Source organism: Phyllobates terribilis, unplaced genomic scaffold (assembly GCF_046119375.1).
Source record: "Phyllobates terribilis strain yellow unplaced genomic scaffold, ASM4611937v1 Scaffold_97__1_contigs__length_5976380, whole genome shotgun sequence".
In the NCBI taxonomy this organism is placed as follows: domain Eukaryota; kingdom Metazoa; phylum Chordata; class Amphibia; order Anura; family Dendrobatidae; genus Phyllobates; species Phyllobates terribilis.
Window position 1 is genome coordinate 952,777 of NW_027362857.1, and position 13,695 is coordinate 966,471.

General features: G+C 50.0%; 1 protein-coding gene across 1 annotated transcript; it reads left to right on the forward strand.

Moving 5' to 3' along the window:
- The first annotated feature begins 12,109 nt into the window (after nucleotides 1–12,109).
- On the forward strand, nucleotides 12,110–12,567 carry LOC141198542 (interleukin-17F-like). The gene is made up of 2 exons (XM_073662976.1): nucleotides 12,110–12,195; nucleotides 12,333–12,567. The coding sequence occupies exons 1-2, from the start codon at nucleotides 12,110–12,112 to the stop codon at nucleotides 12,565–12,567; spliced, it is 321 nt and encodes a 106-aa protein (XP_073519077.1).
- Nucleotides 12,568–13,695: the final 1,128 nt, after the last annotated feature.

The window sequence follows — 13,695 nt, forward strand, 5'->3', positions numbered from 1 at the left end:
ACAATAATAATAACAGAAACAAAACAAAATTAATAACCACAAAATAAACAATGTAATGAACTGGTCCAGCCGCTCCCTCTCTCCTCACACACATATTATACATATATACAGAATAAACAACTACTTACACTATGACATCTGGTCCGGTTGCCAAACAAATAACAATATAGTAAGTAAAATAAACAATAGCCGACAAAATTATATACAAACTAATATATATATATATATATATATATATATATATATATATATATATATATATATACACTTTTTTTTATAAATAATATAAAATAAATACTAACTATACAAATATATACAAGAGAAAACAAAACATCCCACACTCGAGCCGACCAGTCCCAACCCCGGCACTGACCTGAAAGCTGGTCCTGCGTCTCATGCCTCAGTCCATGTCCAACGTCCATAGGCCAGATCAGGCAGTGCCAGTTTCTCACCCAAATAATTAGTGTCCCACAAGATGAACCCACCTCCCCCCTTTTCCCACCACCCAACCTCACACCTACACCCAAATCCGTATCCTTATATACAATATATACAGAAACAAACAATACAATAACAAACAATAAAATAACCACAAGCCCAAGTTCGGCGACTGCAGCCCTACATCACTGTCTACTGATCAAAACAAAACAAAAATCTATGGTGTCAGCAGCAGCCCACCACCAGGAGAAGAGATGACCAGACTAGGGCACACTAAAAGAAAAGCCCCTCAAGAGGAGAGAGGCCCGACGTGTGCCCAGTCTCTCATACTCCAGAGAACGTATCTTCACCAGGTCACCGAGTATGGTCCTAAACACATCGTCCATTGGGAGGATTTTCCTTTGCGTCGATACTAAGCACCGTGCGTTCCACTTGTGATACCTAACCACTGTGCTAACTAGAAATAAGGTGCAGTGGCCCCGACCACCCAGGTCTCCGAATGCTCCATAGGCCCATTCCGCATAAGAGAGATCGGCCAGCCGTGGCCAGCCAATGGAGGCGCCCACCCTGTTGTACACCTCTGTGTTAAAGGGACAACAAAGCAGGAAGTGGTCCATGCCTTCTAGCATGGTACCACAATGCTCCCGAGGACAGTTCCTGTCCTCAGAGCTCCTACACTTCAGATTGTCCCTCACACACAGTTTCCCATGGAAACAGCGCCAAGCCAAGTCCCAAAACTTCGAGGGGATCCTGATAGAATTCAAAAGATGCAGACCCACCACAAGATCCCGACTTGGACAATCCCTGAGCACCAGAGGCCTCTGAAAATGGGTCAACAGAACCCTTTTGTCAAGGAGAGCTTCCTTGGCAGAGTCCTGACCTCCCACATTTCCAGACCCCACCATCGAATTACCTTCAGAACCACGGTAGCGTAAGCCGGGAGATGTCCATGCGGTGTGCGTAGATCCTTCACTTGCCATCCTGTCTCCCATTCCTGGAAGAAAGGCTGAAACCATCCCCTACAGGAGAATACCCACAGAGGAGCCCTCTCTTTCCAGAGGTTTGCAATATTGATCTTAATGAAGGTATTCACAAGGAATACCACAGGGTTGACCATACCCAACCCTCCTAGTCTCCTCGTACGGTAAGTAAGCTCCCTCTTGACCAGGTTCAGTCTATTCCCCTATAACAGTTGGAAGAACAAACTGTAGACCCGAGTCCAGAGAGGCTCCGGCAAGATGCACACACTGCCCAGATAGATCAGCAAAGGGAGCAGGTAGGTTTTAATCAGGTTTACCCTTTCCCTTAGGGTCAAAGACCAACCCTTCCATTGGTTCACCTACTGAGTGGTGATTTCCAGCCTGCTGTCCCAATTTTGTTTGGGGTAATCCCCCTGGCCAAATTCAAAGCCAAGAACTATTCCAGAGACTTTGGGTTCTGGAAGGGTGTCTGGGAGATCAAAACCAGAATCTCCTCCTCCCAGCCCGAGACTCTCACACTTATCCCTGTTGATCTTAGACCCGGATGCCTCCAAGTAGCGATTTACCTCTGACATCAGCCATTCTGCCTCCCCATCAGAGGAAACAAAAACAGTGACGTCATCGGCATACGCCACCACTCTCAGAGTGGCTTCTGGTGCTTCCCGGTCCATCCCGATCCCAGCCAACGGTCCACGCTCCACCCTCCTAAGAAGTGGGTCAAGCGCAAACACGTACAGCAGTGGGCTCAAGGGACAACCCTGGTGAACACCACACCCAACCTCGAAAGAGCTGCCAATCCAACCGTTCACATGCGGGAAACTCTCTGCCCCAGCGTACAAGGTCTTAAGCCAATCAACAAACCCCCCCGGCAGCCCATACCTCAGAAGGACAGACCAGAGGTACTCATGATTAAACCGATCAAACGCTTTTTCCTGGTCCAATAACAGCATGTACCCCTTGAAGTGGCCAGCCCTACCCTGCTCCACCACCTCTCGGACACAGAGTAGAGCACTAATTGTATTGCGGCTCGGAACAGAGCAAAGCTGGGCTCCCGAAAGGAGTCGGGGCACAAATTTCACCAGCCGATTAAACAGCACCTTTGCCAAAACCTTCCTGTCTGCATTGAGAAGCGCTATGGGACACCAATTCTCAATGCAAAATGAGTCCTTACCCTTTGACAAGATGATCAGGGTAGACCGCCTCATTGACTTTGGCAGAGTGCCCGAGGAAAGACACTCATTGAATACCGCAGTCAAGAGGGGAACCAAGGCGTCCTTAAAGGTCTTATAGAATTCAGATGTTAAGCCATCTGGACCGGGAGATTTCTTTAGGGTAAGCCCTTCAATCGCCAACTTAACTTCCTCTTCCCTGATCATCTCTGTCAAAACACCAAGAGAGGGGTCTACCCCTGGTTCGGGGATGGCTTCAGCCAGAAAAGCCGACATCTCATCCCAATCCAGATCCCTCTTCCCCAAGAGGTGCGAGTAGAAGGATCTGACTACCTCTAGGATCCCTGATCTGGATCTTTTCAGGGACCCCGCAGTGTCAACCAGTCCTGTAACAACTTTACTATTCACTGATATCTTGCAGTTTTAGTAAGGGTCTGGCGAGCGGTACTTCCCATAATCCCTCTCAAAACCCAAAGATGCGTGCCTATCATACTGACACCTCATTAGCAAAGATTTCACTCTGGAGATCTCCTCGCGGCTACCTCCAGTTGAGACAAGATGCTCGAGTTTCCTCCTCAGGCCCTGATACAGGCGATACCTGTCCAGGCTCCTGAGGCTCAAGAGCTGGCGGAAGAATCTCGCCACCCTTTTCTTGAACATCTCCCACCACTCTGACTTACTACTACCTCTCCTGTCTGCACTTGTCTAGATGCCTCAGCTGGGCAGGCGTCTTTTATTGCTTTTCTTCCCTGGCCCCTCATCTCCCCCACCCCTGCTAGTCCCCTCCCCAGCAGAATCGGCCTCACGGCTTTCTCCCACCGGGGTCTCAACTGCATTAACGAAGGAGCGAGGACAACGGCTGAATAGGTGACCTAACTCACCACACAGGTGGCACCTAATCTCCACACAAGAGGCAGCAAGATGGCCGACACCCCCACACAACGCACATTTCTGCACAGTGCAGTTTGCACTGAAGTGTGTGGGGTCGCCGCACCTGTGACAGAGCTTCGGTTGCCCCTGGTAGAACACCAGGATACGATCCATACCAAGGAAGGCAGATGTTGGAATGTGGGCAACCGTACCACCTGAATGCTTAAGTTTTACCATAAATGTCCAGGACCCTGACCAGATACTAAACTCGTCGCGTTTTTTCTTTGGCGTCTCCACTACCTCTCCATACCGACCAAGCCACGTCATGATGTCATAACAAGAAAGTGACTCGTTACGAGTCATCACGGTCACTTTCTTGATTTGGTTTTGGCGAGACACTGCCTGAACGGCAAAGTCTCGCCAGCCGGGCTCATTTTTTGCCAACTCATAATTCGTCCAGAAGAGCTCAAGCCCCTCCGGCTGAACAAAGCTGACATCAAACTCAGGCGTGGAATAGGGATGTATCAAGGCATAGATGTCAATAGCCTTGAAGCCCATCCTCAGCAGGAGCTCCACAACTTTAGACCTTGGAGGACATGCATCACTGCCCCTCCACCGAAGACGGACCACATTCTTACGCACACTGCCTGGCCCGGCTGTTGGGAGGGACCACACTGTATCCCCCCCTTTTTGCTCTCGGAAGGCCCCGAGGCCATGCCTCTCTATCCAGAAGTATAGATCAACCTCTCGACCCTCTACCATTAGTGATCTCTCCCCCTTCTTTAGAGCCTCCAGAAGGCGCCGTTGCAACATGCTGTCCCCAAAGCCCGGAGACGAGGAGGATGCCCTATTTGCCCCGGCGGTGACACTAGCATAACTTTGGACAGGTATTGCCACCACCGGGGGGGCAATCGGACCAGTGACTACATAAGCCCAAACAGCATCACCATTACCCACCTCCATCTCACCCTCCACCAAACCAGCAACCACACCACTGGACAATGAATTGGCCTCATTCACACCCACCACCACATTCATTCCTACTAGACCAGTAACAATGGTGGATGACATTTTGACCTCAGCATCATCAGGCACAAGGGGCTCAGTCCCCTCCATAGAACTGGAGGAGACCTCACCCCTGGTCTTATGTGTGCCCTCCACATCATCAGTCGGTAATTTCCGCTGTTTTGCATTTGTAGAGATGCGACGCTGATCTTTAGCTGTTGTGAGGCGCTGCTGATCTTTAGCATCAGGATCTTCCTGACCAGTGGCGCCAACACAAAATAACACTTTCATGGGAGGACTGGAACGCTCAGCCCCAGCAGCCCCCTCACACTGTCGCAGCTTCTCAACTAAGTGATCAGCGGCAACAGCATTCAGAGGCGCCGAGGCTATCGAAGCTGCCCCCGACACCGGGCTGCTCCCCCATCCCACTGAGGAGCGCACCGCAGCATCATGGTCTGACCGAACGCGCGCCGCTGGGCCGCCATCACTTTCCAGCCTCTCGGCTGATGCACCTCCTGCTGCGTCCCCGCTACTACAAGCAGAGACGGAGCTCTGCGCCTCACTACCACGCTGTGTAATCTCCCCGCGACTTTGCACCGGATCCACAGCAGAACCCGGGCTGGGCTGGGCAACGGGGCTTATACAGCGAGGTGAGCCTGCCGCTGACTCAGGGGGTACAGGGAGGGGGGCATATACATAGCTTACCACTTCCTGCAGCTTTTTGTGGCCCCCAGGTGCCTCTTCTGGTAGATCGTCACCAAGATGGAAGTTTTGGAGGCACACTGGGGACTCCAGGAGCTTTATTTCTGCCATTAGCGCCCCTTCCTTGCCGCTACTGTCACTGTCCTCCACAGAGCTGGCAGAACTGCGACCGGAGGCCATTGTTGCCTGCCCTGCAGGGAGCTCACTGCACGTGGCCTGCGGTTGACTTTGCTGGCTGCCAGGTGGGGCTTTCTGCTGGTCATCATCACTCTCATCATCCACCTGTCTCTCAGGCTGCAGCCCCATCTGCCTTTGCTCTCTGTTATCAGCCATTTCTCTGAAACAATCTTCATTTATCAGATTTTCTTTAAATGGACCACTCTGCTCCCTGATGGCAGCTTTCCTTAGATCCAGCACATTAATCTCAGTTTTGAGCCTCTTTACCTTTGCTTGGAGCTTTGTCTTCCTCGGTTTGGAGGCACCTGCAGCTTTGGCGCTTGTGCAGCGCAGCTCCTCCCAAAGCCTCTTGACGAGCTTACTTGCATCTTCATACTCACGGTGGTGGATCATGACCCGGGAGGCATAGGTGGACACAGACTCCCGGGGTCCCTGCAGCCCCCAACCCCCCTCAGTGAGGTCGGCCTCACCTCCGTGAGCACTCAGATTAACTCCGGAAGGAGCACCATCGTGCGCGCTGTCAGGCTTTTCCTCCATGTTGGAAGCCTTGCGGCTTCTAGGAGTCTCCACAGTCCTGGGGGGAGTAGGAGCCACATTGCTGCGACTCCTGGTGGAGGGTCTCACCCCCGAGTCCTCCGATGTGCAGGCCGGTTGCTGGTTTCTTCTGCCCCCCACCGCCTGGTTCGGGAAGCAGAAGCCTGGGACTTGGCTCCATCACTCATCCCAGGAAACCCACTCTCTCCCTGGGTAGGAGAGAGAGCAGATCCCCAGGTGGAGAGGTGTTGGTTCTCAGGAGAGCTGGAGCACACAGCAGGATCTGCGGCCACCACACCCTAAATCACCACAGTGAGCAACAGCTGATCAGAGCTGCACTCACTATTCTGCTGGTGCAGTCACTGTGTACATACATTACATTACTGATCCTGTACTGATCCTGAGTTACATCCTGTATTATACCCCAGAGCTGCACTCACTATTCTGCTGGTGGAGTCACTGTGTACATATATTACATTACTGATCCTGAGTTATATCCTGTATTATACCCCAGAGCTGCACTCACTATTCTGCTGGAGCAGTCACTGTATACATATATTACATTATTTATCCTGTACTGATCCTGAGTTACATCCTATATTATACTCCAGAGCTGCACTCACTATTCTGCTGGTGCAGTCACTGTGTATATATATTACATTACTGATCCTGTACTGATCCTGAGTTATATCCTGTATTATACCCTAGAGATGCACTCACTATTCTGCTGGTGCAGTCACTGTGTACATACATTACATTACTGATCCGAGAGAATTATGAATACAGCTCTGGAGTATTATACTGGTTGCAATGATAAGTAATACAATATATTTAAGCAGTAATATCTGTCTCACAATTCGACAAACCCTTTCTAACAACATTCCCTCTTGAACATTGGAGAAACCTCACTGTCCTGTAATATTACAGTATCTATAATATAACCGGGGATGCGGGTCTCTGTCCGAAGCTCCACACAGAAGACCGCATCCAGCCGTTACCGGTAAGAGGAGGTGTATGGCGTCGGAGAGCGCGGTATGCATAGGCACTGAAAGCACACTGCGATCTCCGGCGCCATACTTACATACTTACCTGACCGGGAGGAGCGTTGCCGCGGTACCTCTCTTCAGCGGAGACCGGGTGCGGAGTGAGACGTCGGATCAGCGCATGCGCATAACGCTATCCGGTGCCATTTTACTGAAGGCACATTTACAGCGCGGTGCTCTGTCGCCGCACTCCTCCCCCGGCCTCCGGCAGAACAGGACGCTGCAGCGCTGGGGTACAGAGAAGAAACGTGAGTATAACTGTTTATTTTTTGGGGGATGTATGTATAGTGGGGGGATGAGGGGTGCCACGCATACCAGGATTGGGGATGAGGGGTGCCACGCATATCAGGACTGGGTATGAGGGGTGCCACGCATAATGGGATTGGGGATGAGGGGAGCCACGCATAATGAGATTGGGGATGAGGGGTGCCACGCATAATGGGATTGGGGATGAGGGGTGCGACGCATAATGGGATTGGGGATGAGGGGAAACACGCATACCAGGATTGGAGATGAGGGGTGACACGCATACCAGGATTGGGTATGAGGGGTGCCACGCATACCGGGATAGGGGATGAGGGGTGCCACGCATAATGTGATTGGGGATGACGGGAGCCACGCATAATGGGATTGGGGATGAGGGGTGCCACGCATAATGGGATTGGGGATGAGGGGTGCGACGCATAATGGGATTGGGGATGAGGGGAAACACGCATACCAGGATTGGGGATGAGGGGTGACACGCATACCAGGATTGGGGATGAGGGGTGCCACGCATAATGGCATTGGGGATGAGGGGAGCCATGCATACCAGGATTGGGGATGAGGGGTGCCACGCATACCAGGATTGGGGATGAAAGGTGCCACGCATACCAGAATAGGGATGAGGGGTGCCACGCATACCGGGATTGGGGATGAGGGGTGCCATGCATACCAGGATTGGGGATGAAAGTTGCCATGCATACCAGAATAGGGATGAGGGGTGCCACACATACCAGAATAGGGATGAGGGGTGCCACGCATACCAGAATAGGGATGAGGGGTGCCACGCATACCGGGATTGGGGATGAGGGGTGCCACGCTTACCAGGATTGGGGATGAGGGGTGCACCGCATACCAGGATTGGGTATGAAAGGTGCCACGCATACCAGAATAGGGATGAGGGATGCCACGCATACCGGGATTGGGGATGAGGGGTTCCATGCATACCGGGATTGTGGATGAGGGGTGCCACGCATACCGGGATTGGGGATGAGGGGTGCCACGCATACCAGGATTGGGGATGAGGGGTGCCACGCATACCGGGATTGGGGATGAGGGAGGCATGCATACCAGGATTCGGATGAGGGGCCATGCAATTCAGCATCGAAGTCAAAGTTAAAAAAAAAACACAATCACCCAGAATAAAGTCCTTTAATTGAAATAAAGACACAATTCTTTATTGTTCTACATTAAACCATACTTACCATCACGCCCATTCCAGCTGAAGCCAGTGATCTCCTGCAATAAAAGAAAAATAATAAACCAACCGTATCCTTACCTTTCCATGGTTCCCAGGACGGCTCCAGCTCTGCTACATTTGTAGCACCCCGAGGACTCGGCTGCTACAGGGGTATTGCACCTCAAACCAGAGGTGTGATATTCCACTCCCGGGTAAGGATGGAGTGTGGACCAGGACTCAGTAAGCTGCATGCACCACACACACCCCATTTCCGAGGGACAGCTCAACGGTGCTCCCACTAGACAGAAGTGCAGGCAAGACAGCATCTGTTCCTGGCTGGAGTGGGGGGGTGGGAGGAAAACCCAGTGGTGTAGGAGCAGATAGGGGTGGGTCTCTGGGCATAGGTAGGAGCCCATTGGTTGCTAGTCACCTGGGCTCACACATAGAGGGAGGTATATAAGGTGGGCACCATCTTAGAACAGTGTTCAGTCCCGTGGTCAGTTCAGAGAGGAGTTCAGCCAGAGAGGGCTGACAGGGAGCCCATATGTCCAGGAGATATAGGGTGAAGGGTTGGCAGAGCAGGGTACCGGAACCCGAATTGGTGGAGGCGACTAATCCTCAGCCAAAACCGGAGGTTGTGACCACATCTTGGTGCGACCCCTCACTACATCCACCAGAAAGGCATACCGTATAGGGTCAGGGAAACCGGGAGAGGTTTCGCCAACAGAAGGCCCGAGGAAGCTGGACAAAGGTGGGTCACTGGTGGGGACGGCCAGTAGAAAGGAAGAGAGGGGAGCTCTGAACCACACTCTGGAATTGCCTGGGAGTTGACCGAGTCCCTCACCTGGTGAACGCAGCACGGCTCGGGCGGTCCTAACTGTGCACAAGTGACCTGATAAAGAACTGTGAGTAAAGCATTGAAAACTGCAGCTGCACGTCTCTGTGGTTCCTCGCCGCACCAGCACCATCAGTACTGGGACACTCACACCATCACCACCATCATCTCTTACACTAGCTGCCCTGAGGTAATACTTCTCCCGTGGGGAGTTATCCCATTCTTGGCTGCGCAAACAACATCAGCCTCAGCGGTCTGCAGCGCAGCGGCGGTCCCCACTGACCGCAATCCACGGGTGGCGTAGTCGGACACTTATTATAACACCATTAAGACTGCCACTGGTTTGACCACCCTGGGCACGGACCGGGTCACCGCCACGGAGAACTACAACCCCCAGCGATCCGGTTCCGGGTATTCCCCCTGCATAGCAGCACAGCATAGGCCCAGGGGGCGCGTCACATTCACATGACAGGCTGGATCGCAGCCGAAAGCTGCCATCCAGCTTGCCATGCCGCAGAGACTGAGAAGCGCAGACATGCTTGTGCTCCTCAGTGTCTCGCTGTGACCGCATCCAGATGAGCCGAGTTCATGTCCAATGAACTCAGCTCACGTCATGCACGTCACTGACAGCGTGGGAAAATTCTCCTGCTCAAGAGCTATGGGAAGAGTGAGGCTAAGTGCCAGAATTGGCGCATCCTAAGGATGCGCCATTTCTGGGGCAGCTGACTGCTGGTGTTTCTAGCCTGGGAGGGGGCCAATATTCATGGTACCCTTCCTGGGCTATTAATATCAGCCCCCAGCTGTCTGCCTAGCCTTTGCTAGCTATTAAAATAGGGGGAACCCCACGTCATTTTTTTGGGGCGGTCCCCCATTTTAATAGCTAGTAAAGGCTGATATTAGTAGCCTGGGAAGCTCCGTGGGTATTACCCCCTTCCCAGGCTTCAAACATCTGCCCCAGCCGTCTGCTTAACCTCCGCTAGAGCCTAAAAGTACGGGGAACCCCGCGCCAATTTTTTTTTAAATAAATCCTTTATTTTAACACTAAATGACAAGTACAGTAATCAACACTATCACTGTACTCCTTATATATGTGACTGACATGTTTCTATCTTTCTAATCTATGTGTGATGCTCTATTCTTTCTGTTATAAATTGTCGGGTACCGCTGCTGAATTGCCGGCCGACTTTTTTAAAGAGACGGTGCACGAAAACACTATTATTTTTTTAAATAAATCCTTTACACTAAATGACAAGTACAGTAAGCAACACTGTCACTGTACTTCATATATGTGTGACTGACATGTTTCTATCTTTCTAATCTATGTGTGATGCTCTATTCTTTCTGTTGTAAATTGTCGGGTACCGGTGTATGCCGATGCTGAATTGCCGGCCGGCTTTTTTAAAGAGACGGTGCATGAAAACACTATTATTTTTTTAAATAAATCCTTTAACATTAAATGACAAGTAGAGTAAGCTGAGCGCTGCCATCCAGCTTGTCATCCTTCAGAGACACTGCAGAGCACAGGCATTATGGGAACTTCCGATTCCGGTATTCTATATTCTAAAAGTATCGGAACTCAGTATCAGAACTCCCATACCGCGAATATCGGTCGATACCCGATATTTCAGTATCGGAATGCTCAACACTAGTCCTGATATATATTTTGCTCAGGAGCATTTTCTAGACTGGATACAATGTATCCGCTGAGAGCAGGAGCAGCAATGTGCAGGATTACGGCCTCCGAATGGAAACAGAACCGTCCTCATTCACTGACATCAAACAGATCCTGAAGATGGTGAGAGATGAAACACAAAGTGGAATAACACAAAGATGTAGAAGATTTCATTTATTCACTGATTTACCGCTGCTCCCATCACTAGTGGTGACGTTACATTTCAGGACAGGACACATAATATTTGTAATTCCCCCTCTAAAGGAAGATAATAGACTCAGCCTTGCTAAAGGGGTTATAAGAAAGGGTTATATATATATATAAAATAAGAAAACACACCAGGTATTGCTCACCCTCCCCGGGTCTAACGCCATCTTTCCGACACTGCCTGGTCTGTGCTGATTGTCTGCAGTGCTGACATCAAGTTGACAGCATTGCAACCAATCAGTAAGCTGAACACAGCCATGATTGGCTGTAGAGTTGTTGATGTGATGTCAGTGCTGCAGACAATCAGCAGAGATCAGGCAGCAGCGGAGAGCTGGAGTTAGACCCAGGGAGGGGGAGTAATACTCAGTTTGTTTTGTTACAGCCACTGTAGCCCATGATAGTCACTATTCTGAAAGGGGACAACCCCTTCAAGGCAAACGTCATCTGCACAAGACAAGTTTCCCCTATTTTTGGAATGATGTGAATTATTCTCCATGTTCTCCCCATCTTTCCCTATCTCTCAGGTGGCCGTCCTGGTCTCCTTCAGCTCATCGGCCTTTCTACCAGAGGAGGATTTGCCCCATAATCAGGAAGGATCTAGGGGTGAAGAGCTCCCTCTAGAGGGCAGACAGAGATGACCAGTATGACAGTGGACACCAGTCTGATTGACAGCAGCTCTATGGACGGCTCGGAGCAGATGGAGGACGGTCACACCCGCTCTCTGTCCCCCTGGGAATACAGGTAATATCACAACCTGTCACATTACAAGCAGCGCTGAATAGTGATACAGTCCGGTGGAGATTCCCGGAGTCTCCTGTAGAAGGACGTCTAGTAAAGTATAGAAAGAAAATAATCTTTTCAGTAGAGTTACAATAGCAGGGAATAGCTTGTCGGGATGTTTTTATAACCCCTTTAGTGGAGAATAACGTCTTCCCATCTTCTAGCCGCCTCTCGTTCTTCTTTTCCTGCCTACAAGCTCCCAGTAACCGTTCAGAAATCTCCCCTGTCCCCAAATAGACTTCAGGGGAGGAGGGAGATGCAGCTGCAGTTATTAGAAATAAAACATGAAGGAGAGAAGCTGAGAGCGCACGGCGCGGCTCTGACATCACCCAGAATAACCTTGTATGGAGGGAGAAACTGGAGATTTATAGAGCAGAAGACTGAAGAAAAAGCCTCGAGAATCTGCAGGATAAGAACAAGGAGCGCGGACATGGACCAGGTGTTACACAGCTTCTCTCACTGTGTATTTTTATTCCCAGTCTCAGCACAGATACCAACAGGTTCCCTGTCGTCATTGCCGAGGCCGATTGTCTGACTTTTGCTTGTGTAGACACTGATCTCCATGAAAGTCCAGACCTGATCTCCTTCCCCATCCAGCAGGAGGTGATGGTCCTACGACGGGAGCAGAAAGGCTGCAGCTTCTCCTACAGACTGGAGGGCGAGCTGGTGACTCTGGGCTGCACATGTGTCAGACCGACCATCAGCTATTACTGAATGCGTGGAAATATGGATGATGGACGCCTGATTGTCAACTTTTAAGATTTCTTGAGAATTTTTTATTTAAATAATAAAATAAAAGCAACTTTAATTTTTTTATAGTGTTATCTCTGGTTACAATAGGTTTTGGGGTTTGGTAGTAGCTACTTGTCCATTACACAGGTCCATGTTATGGTGGAACATACTGGTATCATCAGAGGACACATGCCGTATATTCTCATTGTATAGGGCCATGCTGCTCCTTCAGGTGTCCTCAAGTTCATATGGAGGCGTCTTTTCTTCTTTAGATTACAATACAATGTTTCTAGGGAAAGTTCCTCCATAAAAATAAATCTAATATGGCAGAACGTCTGCAGCTCCGTAATATGAGGGAATCTGTGTGATGCTCTACAGGCGATGTGCAAATGGGCCTTCACCTTAAAGGTTTGGAACAAGATGGTGCGTTATCACTTATCCATAGGACAGGGGATAATTACTGATCGCTTGGGGCCCAATCACTAAAGACCCCACTAATCCCAAATGTGGGCTCCATAATGAATGGACTGGAGGTCAAGTATGCGGACCCCTCATTGTGTATGGGATTGTTGGATTGCCGAGACTAGCGCTCATTCTCAGGTTTCCAAGACACGGACAAGATGGCGGATCAGACTATAAATTATCTTGAAAGTTTCTGACATGGCTGAAAATCAGTTTTTTGGCCATTATAAAATACTGTGAGGCCGATATATTAAGACTAAAGTTGTGCACGGACTGAAGTAGCATTACTGGCAGAAGAAACGCCAACGCTCTTGCAGAATTTGACAGGTGGACATAGCCATGTCCCATCCAGTCCCGGCTCCTCTCTAGCTCTGCACATTTTGGCGGAGTTTCTTCAAACTAGCGAAATAAAATTTAAAAGTGGGAACATTTCTGTACAACTCCTCTTTGCTCAATTTTTTTTAATACCTTTCAAAGCAGATTACTCCAGTTTTCTGATAAAAAAAGCTATGATGAAAGTTTTTGGTAAGTCCATTACTACACACCACCAAAAACCCACCTCTCCCACGGGCTTGCCTATAATAAGTGCAGGGTTTACTGTTTCCTTCGTGCCCTAGAGACTAGGGGAGCCAAAAAGGTCCCTTTGTC

Bases quoted from the DNA above. Each gene is read 5' to 3' on its own strand.
- LOC141198542 (XM_073662976.1), top strand. From the start codon at position 12,110: ATGCAGCTGCAGTTATTAGAAATAAAACATGAAGGAGAGAAGCTGAGA. The intron at 12,196-12,332 runs GTATGGAGGGAG...TTTTATTCCCAG, and splicing joins ACATCACCCAGAATAACCTT to TCTCAGCACAGATACCAACA.